Source organism: Panthera leo, chromosome B4 (genome assembly GCF_018350215.1).
Source record: "Panthera leo isolate Ple1 chromosome B4, P.leo_Ple1_pat1.1, whole genome shotgun sequence".
Lineage (NCBI taxonomy): Eukaryota > Metazoa > Chordata > Mammalia > Carnivora > Felidae > Panthera > Panthera leo.
In genome coordinates this window covers 131,480,556-131,502,981 of record NC_056685.1, presented here as the reverse complement: position 1 = coordinate 131,502,981, position 22,426 = coordinate 131,480,556, and the positions used below count along the sequence as shown (strand labels likewise).

Here is a 22,426-nt window from a genome sequence, read left to right as displayed (position 1 = left end):
GTTCGGAGGGCCCTAGCTGCTTGACGATTCTGCGACACCATCCGGCCTTGCTTGGGAGACTGAAGTTCAGTCTGGGAGAGAAGCAAGCAGGAGGCTGGACGCCAGCTTAGAAGGGATTGAGCGAGAGGAACGCCGTCCGGCCTGGTTAGACACACGTGCTTATGCCTTCACCTCTTCCGTGTCTACAGGCCACAGCTTTTGAGCCTTTTCGTCTCCGGAGAGCGCCAAGGGTCTCCCGAGGGCCTCCGGAGGCCGCGCCGAGATGAACGGCGGCCAAGGGACCCCGGCGTCTATCTCAACAGGGACCCCACCCACGTTTTGGTTCGCTGCTAGCCGACTGTGCTCAGCCGGGGCCAGCGGGAACGTTCGGCTCAGAAACAGCACTTCGGTGTGAACCGGGCGTCGTGGAGAGGACTTGAACCCAACCGAGACGTCGTCGACGGATCACCTCCCGGAAGAACGGACGAGGCGCATCCATCATGGCTGCCGGCGACGGCGCAGCCAGAGGCAACCGAAAGAAAATGGCGCCGAGGCGCGCGGCCCGTGACGGCAGGCCCAAGCCGGCGGGGCCAGGGAGCCGGCAGCGCTGTTTGGGAGCGCCGGCCAGGGACCCTGAAGACCCTCCTGGGCTTAAGGCGCCTGAAGGCCCTGACACCTGGCGACTGCAATATGGAGGACAGTTATTGTCTCCGCAAAGCAACTTGCACAAGGAGGACGCGAGACCGTCCCGCGTTCGGAGCACGGCAAAATCCTCTATTCTCCAAACAGAATGCGTTACGCACACTGCGCATCTCCGCAATAGTGGGCCGGCTAACGACGCAAAGAATGTTACGTCGCACCGGAGGCTCTTCCCCTCACCCCACCCCACGTTCTAGTTCAGGTGGCGCGAGAACTCTACGCCCGCTTCGTACTTTCTTTTTCTTCTACCGAATGCAGAATGGGCTTGTCTGCGCAACTGACGTAAAGTGCTTCCAAGAATACCCTTAGGACTCCGCGAAGCCCTCGGGCCATTCCAAGACGCTGTTTACGTATCGTCTCCGACGTACGTAGCGTTAAGCTGGAGCAGTCTCAGCGCCGGCCGCCATTTTGTGCAGTCGCTGGGAAGGAAGGAGACGCCTAGACCGCGGCGCTGCCGGGTTTGAGCGTAGCCAAACCTACCCACTGTTTTTATAACCCCGATTCTCTGTGTTTTGCTCCCGTCTCCGACGAGAGAGGCGGCGACGGTGGCGTCTGCGACGGGAGACAGCGCGTCGGAGCGAGAGAGCGCCGCGCCTGCCGCCGCCCCAACAGCGGAGGCGCCGCCGCCATCGGTCGTCACCAGACCGGAGCCGCAGGCCCTCCCGAGCCCGGCCATCCGTGCCCCGCTCCCAGATCTCTATCCGTTTGGGACCATGCGCGGAGGCGGCTTTGGGGACCGGGACCGGGACCGTGACCGTGGAGGGTAAGGGGGGAGGGGGAGAGGGAAGGCCTCGCGTGTGCGTGGGCCGGGGGGGGAGGGGGAAGGTTGCTCCCCGAGGAGACCGCAGCCTCCGGCCCAGCGGGAGACCTGGAGCGGACCGCGGGCCCGGGAGCGACGCTCCCGACTCCGGGAGGCGAGGCGACCGGGGACTTAATGGCGGTGTGGGGCGCGGGTCTTCGGGGGGGGGGGGCCTGCGCCCCGGGATCGCGGGTGAGCCGGCGGGGGGCGGCGGCCTGGCGACGCCCCGGCCCCTCCTCTGCGGACCGCCGTCGTGGCGGGGAGCGGCAGCGGCCGCCCCGGCGCCGCAGACCCGGCCCGGCCTCGCCTCGCCGCCCGGCATTTCGAGCCCGGCCAATTTGGTCAAGTCATTTGATCTCCAGGCCTCAGCGCTCATCTGTGAAACCACGGATGTTCTTGCTGAGAAGAGGAGGAGGTCTCCGAGTTCGGCCTGGGAAAATCTTGACGCCAAATGGCTTCCCTTATGTTGTCGGCCGCCAGAGATCACTGTTAATGGAGCTGGAAACCTGGTTGGAAACTAACTAGAGACCCTAAGGCTGACTTCTCGTTTTAAACGTATTTTTAAATCACCTTTAGTCGTATTTCAGGTAATTCGAAGGAAGCACATTGGACAGTAAAGCAGTGGAATTGCTAGCGATCTAAATGATCTTGTTTGAGGAGGGAGGGTTTTTTGTTTTTTTTTTTTAATCGTTAGTTTAGGGGTCCCCCCCCCCCCCCCCCCGTGTTTCGGTCTCTTTTTCTCCGCTTGGTGTCGGGTATTCGCTTCGCGGCCTAGACAGAAAGTTTTTGGTGGGGTAATGCCACGGTTCCTGGGTTGAAAGTTAATAAAATTCGACCCGACGTCTTCACAGATACTGAGATTCAACTTAAAATCCGTAAAAAGAAGAAGTTGCTTAAGAGCTCCATGTTGGTTTGTGCTGTTACTTTTATGTAATAAAAGTCTTAACCTCTGGATAAAAAGTCATGGAACGCCACTTATTAACATATATGTGACCTTGGGCAAGATCCTGGACCTTTGTGAGCCTGTTTTCTCAACTGAAGATGGGCATAATACTTGCCTTTACTTTGCATTGTTCTCTGGAATTAAGATACCATGTGAAATTGTCTCTTTGTAGTAGGGTGTTCTGTTACTTGATGTTTTCTTCAAACATTTTTGTTTTTTGTGGTTCAGATACACACGTCCCAGACGTACGAGTCACAAGCACTTCAGTTATCATTTGAGTTGCAAAATAAAAGATTATTTATGCTTTGTTAGGAAGGAAAATGTTTGATCTTAGTGTTAAATTTGGAGGGCTAGAAGTGGAGTGTTTGCTTAGTGTTTCACAGTATAGCTAAATTTAGAAGTCAGTTTCTGTGCAACCATTTAGGAAAGGGAATTTGAGGTTAGCTAGTAAATTTGAAAATGACCAAGTAATTCCCCTCTTAAGCTTTATACTGTAGACATTAAAATGCAGAGAAACCTTGTACACCTTCCCCAGCATTTGTATACAAAAGCGTTTATACCAGCATTGTTTATGTTAATAGTGGACACAGCTCCTGTGTATGTCTGGATAAAGTGTGGGTATTTATACAAGTAGAATACAACACAACAGTGAAAAGAAAAAACTTAACATCAACATGGATGACTCACAAACATTAAGTAAAAAAAATCGTGGTAAAAGGATAATAGCTATAAAGACGTATATGACAAAACTATGAAGCAAAATTTGAGATGGTTGTTAGGGGGTGTGTGAACTTGAAGTGGGCACAGGGAGCTACCAAGGTACTGATAATGTCCTCTTTACTGTGGGTGTTTGGTTTAATACTTAATTTCACCGTATATATGCTGTAACAATAAAAATAAATTATTTTAAAAGAGGAAAAAGTGAATTACTGATCCCTACTTTATCCCATATTGACTATCAGATGACATTTTAGGCTTTAAAAATGGTTCATATCAACAAAATGACACTTTTTCATAATGTCTGTGTCTTAATTCTACCTTTACCATGAAATTTCATTTACGATTTAAATTGCTGTTTTTCTTAACTGAGTGTTAACAGAGCTGAAATGGATTATTAGTTTGAACAATGGATTATTTGAACATTTTATACATTGTAAATTTAAACTGGCATGATGTTGCTGAATCTTAAGAGCTGCATTTATTGCAAAGTCAAACTTCATATGCAGTCAAGACCTTAATGAACAGTATGGTATGTCAGGGATTAGGATATGTGCTCAAAAATTCTGTGAAAGTAAAAGGCTATCTTATTTGGGTTAGCTTTATAAAGGTGCAGCATATTTTTGAAGAATCCCGTGTTTCAAAATATATTTGTAGTATAGAGTAGTATGTCTTGGAGAATGAAATAGCCAAGATGATACGGGGGAAAAACCTCTTCCTTTGAATAAGCCTTTAAAGGAACCTGACTTTCCAAAGTTCTCTTGTAGATCATTAGTTTAAGGTCTGGACAGCATTGGAATGCAGCAGCATGGAAAGAGCACCTAGGAACTACATAAATTAGTAATAGTATAAACTAGGCTGACAGTCTCTCGAAAAATAGTATAAACTAGGCTGATAGTCTCTCAAAATTGGTCCTATAATTCTTTGCAAACCTGACAATCAAAATGCTTGACTTACCTACTTACTTAGAACTGTTGCTTCCTTTATAGGGAGGAAAGTTGACCCAGGTGGTCTTTGATCTGTTCGGTATTGACCTTTGGGCCTGAGGGCAAGTTGAAGAAGTCATTGATCTATGTCTTCAATATACGTATCTTTGTAACATGCTTCAGTTTTGATTCCTGATTTCTGTTAACAGTTCAGTAGTATACATGGAATCTGTCAAGTTCTGCCTGTTGAGTGTAGGTACTCAGTGGTCCCAAGAAAATTTCCTGCGGTCAGTCTTTGTATTTAGAGAACTATCTAGTTGGGTAAGTTTTAGGAACACTTTGAATCCTAGGGAATTGAAGCCCTTTAAAATAATACAGCTACTGCCTGTCAGTTGTGATGTGGAACCATCTGCAAGATGATGTGAGTGGGTTAGAGTGGAAAGGGGAAGTTAAATTCAGTATAGTATTTTGGGAGGTAAAGAAATGGAATGGAAACATCATGTAAGTGTATACTACTTGTATTCAAAACAACGGCCCACACTTCAGTAGGTTGAAACACAGGAATGAAGATCATCTTTGTGGTCTAGGAAGAGTAGGACATTGCAAGTTGGCCTAGTGGTCATACTTGTATTCCAGTTGAACTTGTCTGTTACGAATGTTGGATAAAACAAAGATTGGCCTTAAATCTGTTTGAGTTTTTAAAACCCTAAGTAAGGGGTTCCTGTCTGGCTCAGTCAGTGGAGCATGTGATTCTTGATCTTGGGATTGTGAGTTCGAGCCCCATGTTGGGCATAGAGGTTACTAAATAAAAAAAGAAAAAAGAAAAACTTAAATAAGACTCAGTAGTGTTTTCTTCGGCGCATTTATAGTTAACAGTACTATTTCCCTGGGAACAAAGAGGAGAAGGTAAAGGTGGCAGTTAAGAGGAAGGAGAGGTCATAAATCATTTCTGGCTATTCATTAGCATTAACTAAAGGTGAAGAGTAGCCTCTTGGTCTTATAGGGGCCCTGGTAGTTTTCCTTAGCTTAGCAGACAACAGGAGTACTTACCACAGTTACGGGTAAGGAGTCCACGAAACTGTTGCAGGTATGGGGCGACTTGCTTCAAGTGGATCTTTCTACCTGTCCACCTGCTTGCCTTTAATTTAAACATAAACTAATGTCTTCCTTTGCCTACGTGTCTGATTGTTATACGAGAGTAGAGATTTCTGTTTCATTCAGTTTAGTATCTCCAGGAACCGCTTAAAACAGTACCTGGTGCAGTAACTTTGTTGAATGAATACAGTTACGCTAACTTGTATTGAATACTACGCCAGGTACTTTTTTTTAATACTTCTCACACATTCGTTTCATCTTCATAGCGGTCTCTGAAATAGGTGGTGGTAGTAGTATTTCCACTTACATAAGAAACAGGTACAGAGAAGCTAAACTGTTCATAACAACATCTTAAGTAGTAGAATCAAAATTCAAGCCTTTTCAGTGATTCCCGAATCTGGTTGTAATCCCTAGGATACATATCTGTAAACATAAAAGAGTTTTTAATTTTTCACCCCTCATAACCATACCTGTAACAATATTAGTAAAGGAAGTTTTATGAACCCTTTTCCTCCATACCTTTGAGTAAGAAAAACATATTCTTGGAGGGGCCTGGTAGTATCCTAAGAGAAGAGTTTTTTGATTGTTTTTTATGGCACCTAAGGTGCCACCCTCGTAAGTAAATACTCAGTAAAGTAAAAATTTTGGTGTTTCTAGATTTGGAGCAAGAGGTGGCGGTGGCCTTCCCCCGAAGAAATTTGGTAATCCTGGGGAGCGTTTACGTAAAAAGAAGTGGGATTTGAGTGAGCTCCCCAAGTTTGAGAAGAATTTTTATGTAGAGCATCCGGAAGTGGCAAGGCTGACTCCGGTAAGTTTTGGGGGTTTATTTCACCTTTTTTGTATACACGGTAACGAACTCAGTTGACATATTAGGCAGTCTTTACTCACACTGCTATTACTTGTTTTGTTCTAGTGTGGTACCTAGATTCTTCTTTGTTTGGTTTTCGTTTATTGGTATACTTCCCAGTTGGTCATGTAGGAGATTTTAACTGTATAGGAGGTTCATGTTTTTTCATCTATGAAGTTAAAATTAAAACATTGGCATAAATATAGGGACACTTGGCTGTCTCAGTCAGTTAAGTTGTCTGACTGTTGATTTCACCTCAGGTCGTGATCTTAACCATTGGTGAGTTCAAGCCCCGTGTTAGGCTCTGTGCTGACAGCATGGAGCCTGCTTGGGATTCTCGCTCTCTGCCCCTCCCCCCACTTAGACTCTTGTGTGTGCTGTCTCCATAAACTTGAAAACATAAATTAAAAAAATAAAACATTGGTCTAAATATACTTCTGTTTGTCTTTTTTTAACCTCATTGTGATTGTTTTGGACTCTACTCATGAAATGATTACTTGTTCAAAAGAAGGTGTAATGGAAAGAGCATTTGGTTCCGAGTTCCACCGTTTCTCCTTCCTACTTCTGACCTTGGGCACGTTACTTAATATTTTGAAGTGTCTCGTTTTCTCGTGGGGAAAATGGAACTCTTACCATTATCACTTCATGGACTCACAAAGTTGGGAGGATCCTTACAAATTGGGTGACGTTGAATGTATGTGAAAGAGCTGTTAGAAGTGTTAGATATATTTTCCAGTGTAATCGTGGAATGGATGATAATTGTTGAGCTTGATTGGCAAGTAAAGTTTTGCGTGTTTAGAATAACTTTGTTCACTTACTTGTTGTACTTTGTTTTCTTCCATAGTACGAGGTTGATGAACTACGCCGAAAGAAAGAAATTACAGTGAGAGGGGGGGATGTTTGTCCTAAACCTGTGTTTGCCTTCCATCACGCTAACTTCCCACGTAAGTGTTCTTTAATCCAGGATTTTACTTGTTAGTTTTTATTGAACCGTAAACATGGGTAACGGGTTATTCAAAGGTTTTCATTCGGGCTCAGGATTTTGTTGAAGAGGCAAATAGAAACCCTTCACAAAGGTGATGATAAATGTTTTGTTTTATAATTTCAAGGCTTGGAAGTAAATGCTGTATTAATTGAATAAGAGATTTTTTTTTATGCTTATCTGTTCATTTATTTATTTATTTCATCTTCCCCTAGAACTTTTGTCTCCTTCTTTCAGAAAGTAGAATGAAATTGCTTTCTAGCTGGATATGACTTGGCAGACAATACATGACTGACAGCCATGTGCCCACTCTATACCTTACGGCAGTGGTTTTTAAAGTATTAAAGGGGGGGGGGGGCGCCTGGGTGGCTCAGTCGGTTGAGCGGCTGACTTTGGCTCTGGCCATGATCATGCAGTTCATGGGTTCGAGCCCTCGTTGGGCTCTGTGCTGACAGCTCAGAGCCTGGAGCCTACTTCAGATTCTGTGTCCCTCTCTCTCTGCCCTTCCCCCACTCATGCTCGCTCTCTCTCAAAAATAAACATTAAAAAAATTTTTTTTAAGTATTGAGGGGAAGGGTAGATATATCTAGCAGCAGCATTCAGAGAGGTAGTCGTCATCGGGTCAGAGATTCAGTAACTAAAGAAAGAAACAGCACTTTCCTTGGAGGGATGTAAAGCCGGGTAAATCCTTCCTTTGATGAGTTGAACAGTTTTTTAGAATTCTCTTGGCCGTGTTCGTAGTTTTTTATCTAAAAGCAGTAATGGTTGTTCTCTTACAGAATATGTAATGGATGTGTTGATGGATCAGCACTTCACAGAACCAACTCCGATTCAGTGCCAGGGATTTCCGTTGGCTCTCAGTGGCCGAGATATGGTGGGCATTGCGCAGACTGGGTCTGGGAAGACATTGGCGGTACGTACCACCAGGAGGGGAAGGTTAATATTGTGGTGACTTATTTTGCTATTCTGATTATCCCATTAATTCTTAATTCTTAGAAAGTTCTGATTCAGATGGTATAGGTAGTATTTCAGCTTTCTTAGTTAGGTGAGATATGTGCAAGTATTTTGTGTTCAAATTTACATTGCATGTGTGGTTAACAGTTGTGAGTTCTGTTTTCATTTTTGTGATTAGGCATTATCAGTTACTGTGATAATTTAAGGTAATGGCTTAGTTTTGGAATAAGACTGTCATTCTTTTCCCCCCCCCAGTATTTGCTGCCTGCAATTGTTCATATTAACCACCAGCCATACTTGGAAAGGGGAGACGGCCCAATTGTAAGTGTGTTTATGATTATAAAATTAACTGTAATTTATTGATCACTGTGTTTCAGGCACTGTGCTTTGCATGTGTTTTCAGATTTCATTCTCAAGTCCATCCTCCATATCTGAAAGTGATACTTTCTTACTGATAAATTTTAACAGTGCAATTAAATGACTAGTCCAAATAGCTATTTTTTATTTATTTTGAGAGAGAGCATGCGCAAGTTGGGGAGGGGCAGAGAAAGGGGGGGAGAGAGAGAGAATCCCAAGCCGACTCCTCACTATCAGTGGGGAGCCCGATGTCGGGCAGACTGCGAGATCCTGACCTGAACTGAAGTCCTGACATTCAACCAACTGAGCCACCCAGGCGCCCCTAGCCAAAATAGCTATTAAATGGCTGAACTTGAGTTTGAACCAATGTTACTTTTAACCATTATATATACTGCTTTCATATATAGGCATTTACTGTGTAGTAAATTCAAATACAGTTCTTAATTGCTCAATGGTGCTGTGAGGGATTATAGGAAGTGTGAAATGATGTCACTTCTCTGCATGTCAGTCAGATTTGGGGTGTGTATTCTTTGTGGTTAAGTAGTATTTCTGTAAGTGTTTATGGGGCAGGATGATTTTCTGGTTTGATTGTTTTCACTTAGTGCTATTTCCTGTAAGTTTTGTGTAGTGGTTTTCAAACATTTTGGATGTACATTCTTACTTTTTTTTTTAAAAAATTGAGGGGTGCCTTACTGGCTCGGCGCAATCAGTAGAGCATGCAACTCTTGATGTCAGAATTGTGAGTTTGAGCCCCACGTTGGGTGTAGAGATTACTTAAATCTTTAAAAAATTGGGCTCGCATTTGATAATGTGTTTACAAACAGGTACGTCTCAAAATATTCGCAGAAAGAAGTAACACATTACTTTGCATTATATGATACATCATATATTCCATATGGCTAATAGAATCAGCTTTATTATTGTTAGCTAATACTTAACGGATCTGTACACAAAACGGGAGTCATTGATAACTATGTATACGATACCTATTTAAAAGAGTCCTAATTTTGTATTGTTTTGAGTGTTCTAGAAGTCATCATTGTTTTTGCCTCGTGTGTCTGGCTAAAAGTTTAAACTGGAATTCAGAAAAGTGTCTGCTTCTTTCTTGTTTATCTCTTTTTACTAATATTTAATCCGTGGTTAAAGCCACTTGTTCATTCTGTGAGTTGTTAAAACTAGGTGATAAAATCTGTAAATCCACTTAGATAGCAATAAACTGTAATGAATCCTGTATCAAAAGTAAACCATCATTCCATATGCTAAATATTGTCACAATTTTTGTGCCACACTCCGGTGCACAGTCTTAAACTCTCTGCCTTCTCTCCCCATCGTGTAATTTTTAAAGTATCAGATTAGGCAGTAGAAAGAATTAGATCACCTTTTTGTTCTTTTTCTTTTTTAACTTGGGAGAGGTGTATTAATGTGCATGTTTGTTTCAGTGTCTAGTTCTGGCTCCTACGAGAGAGCTTGCCCAGCAAGTACAGCAGGTGGCTGATGACTATGGCAAATGTTCTAGATTGAAGAGTACTTGCATTTATGGAGGTGCTCCTAAAGGTCCCCAGATTCGAGACTTGGAGAGAGGTAATCTTTTTTAAAATTAGCACGTAAGAGTTTTATCAATTTTTATGAATGAAATCGAAGAGGAAAATAGTGGGTCCTTGTGGGAAGAAATTCAGTATTCCAGCAGGTTAGAAATTCTCAGGTATGGTTGAAAGGCTGTTAGGGGAAAGTTTCACATCATTAGAGACAAACTTTGTGGAGATTTGGTAATTATACGTCAAGTGTCTTTACATCATGCTCTTCCAAGTATGGTGTTAAATGTAGCTAGTGCTCTGTGGTATTGAGTGCAGCCACCGGAGCTGGTGCTTCTCAGTTTGGTGAGGCTCGGAGAGCGTATAAAGAATTCTTAGTTGACTAGATCTGCGGTTTTGTTTTATAGGTGTCGAGATCTGTATAGCTACTCCTGGACGCCTGATAGATTTCCTCGAGTCAGGAAAGACAAATCTTCGCCGATGTACTTACCTTGTACTGGATGAGGCTGACAGGATGCTTGATATGGGCTTTGAACCTCAGATCCGTAAAATTGTTGACCAAATCAGGGTGTGTAAAGCTGATGATCGACCATCTTTATGCCTAGTGCCTGTTGCCATCCTTAGCCTGAAAGAAAGCTTTTCTTTTCCTGGTAGCCTGATAGGCAGACACTGATGTGGAGTGCAACCTGGCCAAAAGAAGTAAGACAGCTTGCAGAGGATTTCCTTCGTGATTACACCCAGATCAACGTGGGCAATCTGGAGTTGAGTGCCAACCACAACATCCTCCAGATTGTGGATGTCTGCATGGAAAGTGAAAAAGACCACAAGTAAGAGAGATTTTACCGTTTGGGTGCTATTAAACCTTTCCTAATTATCCTCCAAAATTAAAGCATTTGAGAAACCTGACATTTTTTGAGGCCCCAAAACATCAAAAGCATTACTAGCTTTCTTTATATCATTCATCAGGGCACTGTCGTTAGAAGCAAGGATTCCGGATCCTTAGTTGGGATAGTTACCAGCTGTATAGAACATGATGTGAAAAAAAAAGTACCGTAGTTTTGGGGAGTTATGTTGTAGACCTCCCTTCTACATAGTGTACGGGGAGGCCTTCTCCGAATGACTGCATTTTTGCTCGTCTTGTTTTCAGGTTGATCCAACTCATGGAGGAAATAATGGCTGAAAAGGAAAATAAGACAATAATATTTGTAGAGACAAAGAGACGCTGTGATGACCTCACTCGAAGGATGCGCAGAGATGGGTGAGTGCAGCGCTGAGGTAATTAGCCTCAGGTTTTATATTTATAGTTCAGTAGGAATTTTTAAAGTTTAGATTTCCTCTTTTTTAAAGATTTTTGAAATATTGGTTACTTTTCCTCTGACAGTTGGCCAGCTATGTGTATCCATGGAGACAAGAGTCAACCGGAAAGAGATTGGGTGCTTAATGGTGAGTTCAAAACTAAATATTGTCCGTACTGTTTCCGAGATGGGCACGCTTTCTGTAAAGGACCAGGTAGTAAAGATTTTCTGCTTTGCAGACTCTATGGGGGTTTGTGTCATAGTCGTTCAGGTCTTATGTTACAGCAAAAAGATGGTCAAGAACCATAGGAAAAAAATGGTCTGGCTGTGTTGCAGTAAAAGTAAAAATACATATTGCCAGATTTGATCCATAGGCCAGCGTTTGCCAAACTCTGCCCTTGTTTATTGAATATTAGGGGCATTTTTGGCATATCTCTACTGTCCTTTAAAGTCAATAATGTGGGCTGTTTACACTTTTTCATAACTTACACCACATTTTCTTTCATAAGGTCTTTTTTTTAATTTTTTTTTTTAAGCTTATTTTGAGAGAGTGAGAACGCCAGCAGGGGAGAGGGAAAGAGAGGGGGAGAGAGTGTGGGGCTCTAACTCACTGTGAGATCATGACCTGAGGCAAAACCAAGAGTTGGACACTTAACTGACTGAGCCACCCAGGCGCCCCTAAGGTCTTATCTTTAAAATACATACGGGGGCGCCTGGGTGGCTCGGTCGGTTAAGCGTCCGACTTCAGCTCAGGTCATGATCTCACTGTCCGTAAGTTCGAGCCCCACGTCCGGCTCTGTGCTGACTGCTCAGAGCCTGGAGCCTGTTTCAGATTCTGTGTCTCCCTCTCTCTCTGCCCCTCCCCCACTCATGCTCTGTCTCTCTCTGTCTCAAAAATAAATAAACGTTAAAAAAAAAAAAAAAAAATTTAAAATACATACGTTCACCAGCCTGTAAAGCTCCCCAAACCTTGTACTTCTGGAATTTTCATGGAGGCTTCATAACATAGGCCTAATTGATTATTAACTCGATCTCTATCCTCTCCTCTGAGGATGAGGGGTAGGGCTGAAAGTTCCAAGCTCTTATAATCATGGCTTGGTCTTCCTGGTGACCAGCCCCCATCCTGAAGCTTTCCAGGATTCCACCAAGCATTGCCTCAGCACAAAAGATACTTCCGTCACCCAGGATCTTCCGAGAGACTTGGGGTCTGTGTGTCAGGACCTAAGGTCAAAGACTAAGAATAAAAGACTCTCCTAGCATTTCTGTTTACAAGCGTTTTAGGAGCTGAGTGCCAGGAGTTGGGGGCAGAGACGAATACACGTATTTTCTGTTATTTCACAGAGGAAAGTAGGGTTCCTCCTTTCATTTCACATCTTTTAAAGTTGCTTCCTTCTCCTGCCCCTTAACTTTTGGTTTTATTTCATGTGAAAGGTAACTTCAGTGTCATAATTTAAGGGCAAAAAATTGTAGCTCATTTAAATTTTGTTACAAATTGCTACATAGTTTTAACAGTCCTTTTCAGTAGAGGTAGCTTTTGGTCTGTTGCCTCTCTGCTAAAAGTGAGTAGAGTGAAGATTTTCAAAGAATCACTGTTTTCCTTTGAATTTAAAAGAGCTTGGCATGTTCTTGACACCATCACTTGAAATTTAACGTGGTAGAGTGAAAAGGCCAGATAGCTAGGAATGTCTGTGTGGTCATTTTTAAAGATAATCATTTGGCCTTGATTGTATAACTTGGCTTTCGTGGTACTATTCTTGTTTTGCAGAGTTCCGTTCAGGAAAGGCTCCCATCCTCATTGCCACAGATGTAGCCTCCCGTGGGCTAGGTTTGTATAGATAGGCGTCTCTGTCAATGGTATATGTATCTTTTGGTTTAAAGATTTCTTTGTCATTTCAAATTAGAGTCGTGTATACATGTGTTTAGATAAATATCTAAAAGAGAAGAACACAAAATGTGATAATTTCCCTTCCCCCCACAACTTTTTTTTAACCTTGGTGTTTTTTGTTTTTTGTTTTCTTTTATTTTCAAAGTCTCTTCCTGCTCCTGACAAACAGGCTTTGGTCTGCAGCAAGGCCTAGGCATGACTATTCAAATGGTTAGAGGGGACAGGAGACATTCAGTTGAACAGCTCAGCTTTTTCCTGGTTTTATTCTGTTTTCTGGCTGGATAGGATGAGTCTGATTGAACCTAACTTATTAGAAGCTAGTTTCGGCAGATACTCCTTTCTCTCTCTCTCTCTCTCTCTCTCTCTCTCTCTCTCCCTCCCTCCCTCCCTCCCTCCCTCCCTCCCTCCCTCCCTCCTTCTCCCTCTCCCTCCCCCTCCCTCCCTCCTTCTCCCCCGCCCCTCTCCCTCTCTCCCTCCCTCTCTCCCCCCCCTCTTCTGTATATGCATATACATATATATATATATATATACACACGTGTGTATATATACATCTATATGTATGTGGAGTTCCGATTCCATGAATGCTAACATAATCTTGGTATTTAATGAGTCCATAAATATGTTATCATTCAGTAATTAAATCTGCATTGCCCAATTTTATTCACTGAAGTAAGATAATTGTGTACGCTCAGTTGTCCCCTCCTCCCACCTATGCTCCTATCATCAATGTGCTGTCTTCCAGTTTAAGAACTTAACTTGAAGCTTATGTTCTTTTGGAGGTTTCCACCCATTATGATTTAAATTTATAGAACTATTTTGTGGTACTTGATCCCATTATTTTCCGAGGTACACAGGTACATCTCGAAATTTTTATATTAAAAAAGATGACATTATGTCTGTCACAAAGATCTTTTTAAATTACTGACAGGTGTTTAATTTCTTGCCCAGTAAGGTGAGAAGTACCATATTCCCTTGTAATGCGTAGCGTAAAGAGAAAGCGTTCAACCGGAATACAAGAGAATGAAGGCTTTTTATACATTGCATTCATCATTCCCTCCTTCAGGGGTGGTGGCCTGCAGCCATGACTGAAAATTGTCTCTGCCCTCAGAGGTCATGTCTGGATCTGTGCGGTTAGAACTTGGGCCTGTTGGGAGAAGAGGCTGAGGCCTGAAAGCAGTTTACACAAAAGCTTTCAGTGATGGTGGTTTTTAAACAGGCTTGCTATGTGCTGGTAGCTTCTTTGTGCATCTTGCCTAGACAATTAAAAATACTTCCTCCCTTTCCCCTTGCATTTCTAAACCAAATCAATTGGCTACCATTAGAATAACTTAGACTCTTCATCCCACCCCCACTCATCCAAGTGAGGGGAGAGGGAAGGTACCTGAGTCTGTTTCTTGTTACTCAGCATCAGTGCTTGTTTTGGGCCCCTTTGTTTGCTGCCTTGTAAAAATCAAAAGGAGGGGGAAAACCCACCAAAATGGCAGAATGCTGACCAAGGTCCTACAAGATCCTGGAAAGTGAAGGCTTCTACCTCATAGACAGGGGTGCAATTTTCAGCTGAGTCACCAGGCCTTTTTTCACTTCCTGTCCAGCGATGGCCTCTTAAATGTTCCCTTCAGGTAAGTTCTTCAATTCCCATAGTTTTATGATAGTCATCCTCAGGAAACCACTATTCCCTTTGCGCTGGGATATTTTTAATTTTTCTTTTTCTTTTTTTTTCGTTTAAACTACACGCTGTTAAACTAAAAGTATTGAATTGATTTTGTTTTGTTTTTTAACAGAAGCTTTGATATCAGCTGCAGATCACTCAGTACATGGCCGAGGCAAATCTACATTGGCCCGAAGCAGCTCTAGATGAGCCTGTTGGCTAGTCTCAGTCCCTCCCAATTAGTGATTGGGAGGGGTTTGTCAGACAAAAAGTTGTTATCCCGGGCAGCTGGCCAAAACGTTAACTTTTCAGTGTCTTACCCTGCTACAGCATCTCCTCTAAAGGCAGCAAGATCATATTGTGGCAGTGCGCAGATAAGATCAGGGCAGGCCCGACTGGAGAAAACCAAATCCTGCGCTTGCTCTTTGGTGCCCTCAGCCAGCTCTGTGTGCACACACACAGGACCCCTTTCTAGGGTGAAGAACTTGCGACATGTCCGTCCCCTATCGAACCCCTCCAGAAATACTCCCGACTAAAAGTGTCTGAACGGTTGACTCCAGTGCCCAGTGCTTTCTGCTAGGAAAGCACACGTCTGCGCCTCCAGTGCAGTAATTCAGCTTGCTCTGCTGCCCACGGTCCTACACCGTGGGACTGACCCTGAGGAGCGTTACCATAGGTCTGAAGATGTGGTCCTGGAGCGTAACTTCCCAGCCCTTCGGCCCACATCCATCCTGGCCCTGGCAATTTTTATTTTTCCTTTGTTGCATCAACGACCCTAGCCGGAGACTCACGCTGCCCCCTGTGATAACTGCCTTCTCGTCTTTCTGGTGTGATTTCAGGACTTTAGGGGTCAGTAAAGACTGAGGAGCCTTTATCGTAATAAGAAACAGACATAATGCCCCTTTCTTCACAGGCCCTTTAACAACAGCTGAATTTTTTTTTTTTTTTTTTTAATCATCTCCCCTTTCCCCTGAAATTGATCCAGTCTGGGCAATAGATGCAGTCTGACCCTTTGGATGTAACTTACATTTTTTAATTAATTATTTTTTTCTACAATCACCCCAATTATCCTTGGGGGAGGCGTTGGAGGACCTGAAATTTTTACCCGAACCCAGGTTCTCCGGCGCTTGGCAACCAAATGGGGCTACAGAGAAGCATCTAAGCCAGTTCACAGAGCGAGCGTGTGTGGGGACTTCTCACTGCCACGGACCCTTGATGCATGCTCCCCGCGCTCCAGTGGTCCCGTGTCAGAAGGCGGAGTTTTCGAAAGGAGGCCGCCAAAAATAAAAGGCAAAGAGACGGGATCGGCTGCAGCGGTTTCCCAAAGGAGGAGGGAGTGTGCATCGGTCTGGTAACAAACAGAGAATGTTTTTTAATTATTTATATCACAAAAATCTGTGTTTTATCTAGGATATTTTCTGAATATTCTTTGTAAAATGCAGATTTTTTTCCACAAAACATTAGGATTCTTTGTTATATTAGACTTGTTTGTTTAAGTAGGTAAAAATCTACATTTAGCTGAAAGCATTACACTAACATTTACATACTTGAAGCATTAGGAGGTTATTCAACCCAATTCCCAGCAGTGGATAGAACATTAAACTTGTGTCTCAAGGTTTCATGGTTTTTCCCACCCTCTTTGGCTATTTTAATTTCCCAGGTTATGTAGACAATCTTTGACAATTGAAGCAAGTACTGAGTTGAAATAACCTTGAGTTGAGCAAAAAAACCTCATTTGGCAGAGCTGGGCTTGGTAGTACAGTGAAATTTTAGTGTAATGTGCTCTTGTGGTAATTGAATGGGGAAAGATAATTCGGATATTTCTGCAAAGGAAAATAGGTGTGTACTGTACTTTGGCTCTGATCAGTTTTTTAAATAACGAGAGCAAAAATTCTTTTAATCTATTCTGATTGAGTCTCCTTGAAAATGCAGTAAAGTATATATGAAGTTTCTTTTTTCATTTTGCTCTGTGACTGGTTTAAAGGTAAGTTTGTTATACTACTGGTAGATTTTGCCAGGCTTCTCCCAACAGAGTAGAAGTAATTTGATCTTGTAGCTTATCGGTGGTACCACTTTTTTTCTGCATTTCCGGTTTTGAAAAGGAGCTGGAATTCGATACAACTCCTGCCAGTACGTTGGTTAAAATAAAGAGGCAAGAGTTCGGGTGGTCGAACGGGATTCCATTAGGATTTCATAGCTGATAAAGATGCCGCTTCCTGTGCATGTCCCAAGAATCAGTAATCCTCTTTTACTCTGTTGGGATGAGTCTTTTTTTGTTCCTGTTCAGAATGGTTACTAACTTGATCTTCTTTCCTCTTGCTGTCATCTGCATTCGTGCTTCCCACCTGTTGTTGGCATGTCCTTTACCTTCTCTTTCCCTGCCACATCAACCTACACACCGATTCGTCGTTGGCCTCGAAGATGTGGAAGATGTCAAGTTTGTGATCAACTATGACTATCCAAACAGCTCTGAGGATTACGTGCACCGTATTGGCCGAACGGCCCGTAGCACCAACAAGGGCACTGCCTACACCTTCTTCACCCCAGGGAACCTAAAGCAGGCCAGAGAGCTGATCAAAGTGCTGGAAGAGGCTAATCAGGCTATCAATCCAAAACTGATGCAGCTGGTGGACCACAGAGGAGGCGGCGGAGGAGGGGGTAAGGGTAAGTCCTGGAGTTTTCCAGGTACTGCCAAGGTATCTTTTTGGGCTCATTGGGCCTTTTTTTGGTTTGCTTAAGTCCTGTGAAGACTTTGAAGTGTTACTGAATAACAGAGGATAGTGATTAATAGGTTTTCATAATTGTTCCTGAGTAAGACCATGTGATTGGGGCGGGGGGTGGGGGGGCTGTCATGTTTGGCCTCCTAGCAGCATGGTATTTCCATAGACAGTAATCTAAAACTGACTTTTGTGTTGTGAAGTATATGGTGCATGTTCAAAATTAAGGTGAATTACGGTTATTTTTAATACCTTCAAAAACTTTAGTGTATTAGGCTTTCAGTTCCTCATGTGAAGACAGCAGTAATTTTATATCGTTTTGTGGCAGTAGAAACAGGTATAGTTAACGAATATAAAAATTGGATAGTTCTGGGACACCTGCGTGACTCAGTTGGTTAAGCATCCCAGCTCTTGATCTCAGCTCAGGTCTTGATCTCGGGCATGAGGTCGAGCTCCGCCTTGGGCTCCTCACTAGGCATGAAGCCTACTTAAAAAAAAAATTGGATAGTTGCAAAATAGGCTAGGGTCATAGCTTCTGAACTACTATTTTGGTATTCTTTTGTCCCCAACTTACTGCATGCTAAAGCTCTGTGTCTGAATTACCTGAACGGTTTTTAAAATACAAGGTTTTTGGTTTATTTGTAAGTGGGTTTGGAATTGAGCCTAGGAACTTCAAGTTTGTGAGGTAACTTTGACGCGGCTAGGCCCACGGAGCAACGTCCGAGAGCTGGTGTGCGCTAGTAGACGGTCCTCGTAGGGTCATAGCAACTTGGCTGCTTACCTTTTTGCGTTTAATGTTTATTTATTTTTGAAGGAGAGACAGAGCGTGAGCAGGGGTGGGGCAGAGAGAGGGAGAAACAGAATCTGAAGCACGCTCCAGGCGCTGAGCTGTCAGCACAGAGCCCAGTGCAGGACTTAAACTCACGAGCTGTGAGATCATGACCTGAGCCCAAGTCAGACGCTTAACTGACTGAGCCACCCAGGCGCCCCACTGTGTTTTTATTTTTAATCTATGGTAAGTCACCTCAACTTCTTCACCATTGTTGCTACATTTGTAAGATTGTTTCTTAATAATCCTCAAAGAAAAGGATTTACAATGGTGAGAAGCTGAATGTCTTTTCGTGTTTACCATTCTTTTGAATATGTCCTATTAAAGAATCAAATGGTGGGTATCTTTTAAAGTAACGGATTTGGAGGCTGGCCTGGGTAAAAATCAGATCAAGAAGGAACGTTGACTGCTTTTGTACCCGGTAGAAGTTTTTACACGTGGTCGTGTTTGGACTGTATTTCTGGCATTAAAAACTCCTCGTGTCCTCCCATCAGGAGGTCGTTCTCGATACCGGACCACTTCTTCTGCCAACAATCCCAATCTGATGTATCAGGACGAGTGTGACCGGAGGCTTCGAGGAGTCAAGGATGGTGGCCGGAGAGACTCTGCGAGCTATCGGGATCGTAGTGAAACCGATAGAGCCGGTTATGCTAACGGCAGTGGCTATGGAAGTCCAAATTCTGCCTTTGGAGCGCAAGCAGGCCAATACACCTATGGTCAAGGCACCTATGGGGCAGCTGCTTATGGCACCAGTGGCTATACAGCCCAGGAATATGGCGCTGGCACTTACGGGGCTGGTAGCACCACCTCGACTGGGAGAAGTTCACAGAGCTCTAGCCAGCAGTTTAGTGGGATAGGCCGGTCTGGGCAGCAGCCACAGCCACTGATGTCACAACAGTTCGCACAGCCTCCGGGAGCTACCAATATGATAGGTTACATGGGGCAGACGGCCTATCAATACCCCCCTCCCCCTCCTCCCCCTCCCCCTTCACGTAAATGAAACCACTTGAGTGGTAGTGACTTGCGCAGACTTAACTGCATTTAAAGGAACGCTGTCTTTCCCTTTTATTTCTCTTCCCCTTTTCTTTCTTTTTTTTTATTTTCCCCCCAACCATTGTGATTTGTCTTTCATGCAGATTAGTTAGAATTCACTGCCAGGTTTCTTCTGTCCGCCAAAATGATCCAGTCTGAAATAACAGATTTTGTAAAAACGTATATATAGCTGACTGGAAGAGATTCTTTTTTTTTTTTTCCCCAACTTCTTGCATGTTGAGGATACTTGAGCTATTTTTCATCTTAAAAGAAAAAGTAAGGTATTAGGCCCTTTTGTGGGAGCCCATTTTTGTTGTCCTGAGTTGGGGGTAGGGGGGGGGGAGGGTAGAGGGTTGAATTCTGCAGAAGAAGGTGGCATCTGTGCTTTAGATTGCTCTCATTACTGGGTTAGAAAACCAAGAGGGAATTCCCTGCACATTCTGTAATACTTTTTAATGTTCCTTGGGCCTGATGAGTATTTAAGACAATGCATTGGCCGTTGTCATTTTGGCTGATTGCTCGTTAAGCGCATTTGACAGTTAAAAAAATTCCTAATTGGTTTTGTCTCCCTTATATCTGCCTTGCCCCTTCCCAATTACTGAAAAATAACCATTTTAGTCAGGTTAGACATTGAATTGCTGAGTCTGAGTTTCTTAAGTGTGTCTTTTAAAAACCCCAAGTGTTTATTGAAATGGTGAAACGTAGCATCTCGGCGTCTGGGTGGAAGCTGCCTAGTTTTCTTCCCCACATAACCAGGGACCATCTGTGAAATTCATTTTCCAACTAGATAGTTGCTCGGGGCAGAATGAACGTAAATGCTCACTGAAAATTTATTAACCAGTTAAATAATTTAACCAGTTACATATGCGTTCACCTGCAGTGTAAAAACCACTTTTAATTATAAACAACATACTCAGTGGCAAAGTTTCTTTTTAAACTCCGTATCTATAAAGCTAGAATAAAAGCAACTCTTGCCAGCTACTCTGCCCTTTCGGCCAAATTCTCTTGAATAAAGAACCTTCGGGGTCTGTTAAGAAAGAACTCTTAATTCTCTTCATACTCTTCTCTGCAGTGCTTTGTTGTAACAGCTTTGGGATGCACATTTTCTTCAGCATCCTTTTGCACTCAGCTTTTTACAGGTAGGTAGTGCTTAAGAGAAGTTACAGAGGACTAAAGCCTAAGTCCTTTCACTTTTCCTCCTTCCGAAGGTAGGTGAGTTTGTCCCCTTTAGAATGATACTGTTTAACTGAGACTCCCTGTAGCACACGGGCCTAGAAAGAATTCTCTGCTCTTGTGGTCACCGTAACAGGACAGGGAAACCAGACAGCACCAGAAACCTCTTCCATATCCAGTGTTGGACTATTAATTTTTTTATGCTATTGGTATCGTTCATGAACAATGTAGTTAAAGGGGGAAGGCTCCACTGCGTCCTTTGGCTAAGGCCTGAGGGTGCTTGCTGGTTTGTAATATCTAAATACTTGAGGTTCTTTTGTTTTTTTCTTTTCTTTTTAAAATTCTTCAGGGAGAGAGAAGGGATGGTTTCTGAGGGGTTCTGAAAAGTATGGTTGAATGTGCAACATACAGGTAGGTTGTCAGCATAAGCTGAAATCTGTGCATGTGAGAACTTTGACATGTCGTCTCCCCCCAGTCCCCCCACACTTTCTTCTTCCTTTACTTCTCTTTTTTCCCCCCTTATAGAAGTTGAGGCCGAGGGAGGATGGTAGGCACAGGAAAACTTGGGCAGAACCGCTCTGTGCTTTCAAACCAAAGTGCCCCCCGCCACAGAAAAATTGTGTCTGAGCACTGACCAGTCCATCGTAGACATCTCTTTCTACATCAGACTCGTGACTATTTGTAAACAGAGGTGCCACTGTAAGGGGTGCCGTTTGCTCTCTCGCAGGTCTTAAAGCCTCCCTTGGTGGCGAAGGCCTCTGGGCCCGCAGACGGCATTCGGTCTGCCACTCGCTTCCCTTTTTCCGCCAGGGATATTGTGGTCGTAGAGTCAAAAGAACGGCATAGCCCGAATCTCAAAAGCTATCGTGGCCTGAGCGCAGCTGAAATCGGGCAGAGTTTTTCCTAAACGGCTTTAGAGTAACTCTTCTGCCTCTACGTCTGTCCCTCATGATTCAGGCTCTGCCTTTGCTTCAGGACATGAGCAGAAGAGTCCTCGTGTGAGGCTAGTTACTGCAGTCACGGTTGAAACTCATTTAGGGAAAGGATTTCAAAATTAAGCTCTGGGGCTGCTTCTCCCCAGTTCCTCCCTAACCATTCGTTGTGTGGACTTCTCTCATCTAAAAGGTTGGTGGCTTTTGCTTGGGATCAGTGCTCTATTCATGTTCTTGCTGGTCTCTGAACACATTCCTGTCGCATTAAGACTTGAAAGATGTGTAGATGTGTGATGTTCAGGCACAGGATTCTAAGAGCTACGTTACTGTTCTTAGTTTGTCAATTGTCCTTTTGATACCATCTTGTTTTCTTTTGTAGGTATAAATAAAACACTGTTGACAATAAGGTGTGAGCTTTTTATTGCACAGGACAGTGGTAGTCGCCTTACAGTTTTTATTCGCTTCAGGACCAAGTTTGGGGCGTGTTGGGTCGAGTAGTAACCTTAGCACCTAAAAACGTGGAAGGGAGGTGGGGTTGATGGCTCTTACTGGGAAGATTTGAATCCCAAAGCAACGAGGCAGAATACCTAGTAGGGTGAGGCTTCAGCATCGGTTTCCTCACTGATAAAATGGGCCTCGCGGTAGCAGTACCCACCTGGGTTATTGCTTGGATTTAAGTACTCCGTGTGGAGCTGCCGTAGCCATGGCAAGACGCAAGGCCATTTTAGAGCCGAGGCACACGACTACTGAAGTCTGGCCGAAGCTCATCTGTTTGGCTTTCGTCTGGCTTTTGGAGGCGGGTTAGAAGTGGAGTAACGACACTTCATCCCCGTGAGACTATCAGCTTTGTATCCCTGCCTAAACTTGGTCTCCTGTCTGGGAAGTGAAAATCGCCACAGCAGCCTGCTTTTCTTGGTCTGGTCTTTGGGGGCATTTGTCTTCTACACAGAGAGACATCTTTCCAGGTGGGACTGACTGTTCCTTAGTGGGAGGCTCACACTAGGGCCATAGAGAGCAAGGTTATTTCACCCATATATGGGTTAAGCACCTAAGATTTCTTGATGTCCAGCTGACAGGCACCATGC

The 22,426-nt window shown here is 43.7% G+C and overlaps 1 protein-coding gene across 1 annotated transcript; it reads left to right on the top strand.

The window, feature by feature from the left end:
- Nucleotides 1-479: 479 nt before the first annotated feature.
- Nucleotides 480-21,747, top strand: DDX17 (DEAD-box helicase 17). The gene is made up of 14 exons (XM_042948346.1): nucleotides 480-635; nucleotides 1,149-1,441; nucleotides 5,816-5,966; nucleotides 6,850-6,949; nucleotides 7,767-7,900; nucleotides 8,197-8,262; nucleotides 9,738-9,879; nucleotides 10,238-10,398; nucleotides 10,485-10,657; nucleotides 10,978-11,088; nucleotides 11,212-11,273; nucleotides 12,891-12,950; nucleotides 17,080-17,322; nucleotides 18,699-21,747. The coding sequence occupies exons 1-14, from the start codon at nucleotides 480-482 to the stop codon at nucleotides 19,202-19,204; spliced, it is 2,358 nt and encodes a 785-aa protein (XP_042804280.1). The 3' UTR covers nucleotides 19,205-21,747.
- The last annotated feature ends 679 nt before the right edge of the window (nucleotides 21,748-22,426 follow it).

Excerpts from the sequence above, each read along its gene's own strand:
- DDX17 (XM_042948346.1), top strand. The coding sequence starts at position 480 with ATGGCTGCCGGCGACGGCGCAGCCAGAGGCAACCGAAAGAAAATGGCG. Across the intron at positions 6,950-7,766 it reads CCATCACGCTAACTTCCCAC|AATATGTAATGGATGTGTTG; the intron begins GTAAGTGTTCTT and ends GTTCTCTTACAG. Across the intron at positions 12,951-17,079 it reads TGTAGCCTCCCGTGGGCTAG|ATGTGGAAGATGTCAAGTTT; the intron begins GTTTGTATAGAT and ends TTGGCCTCGAAG.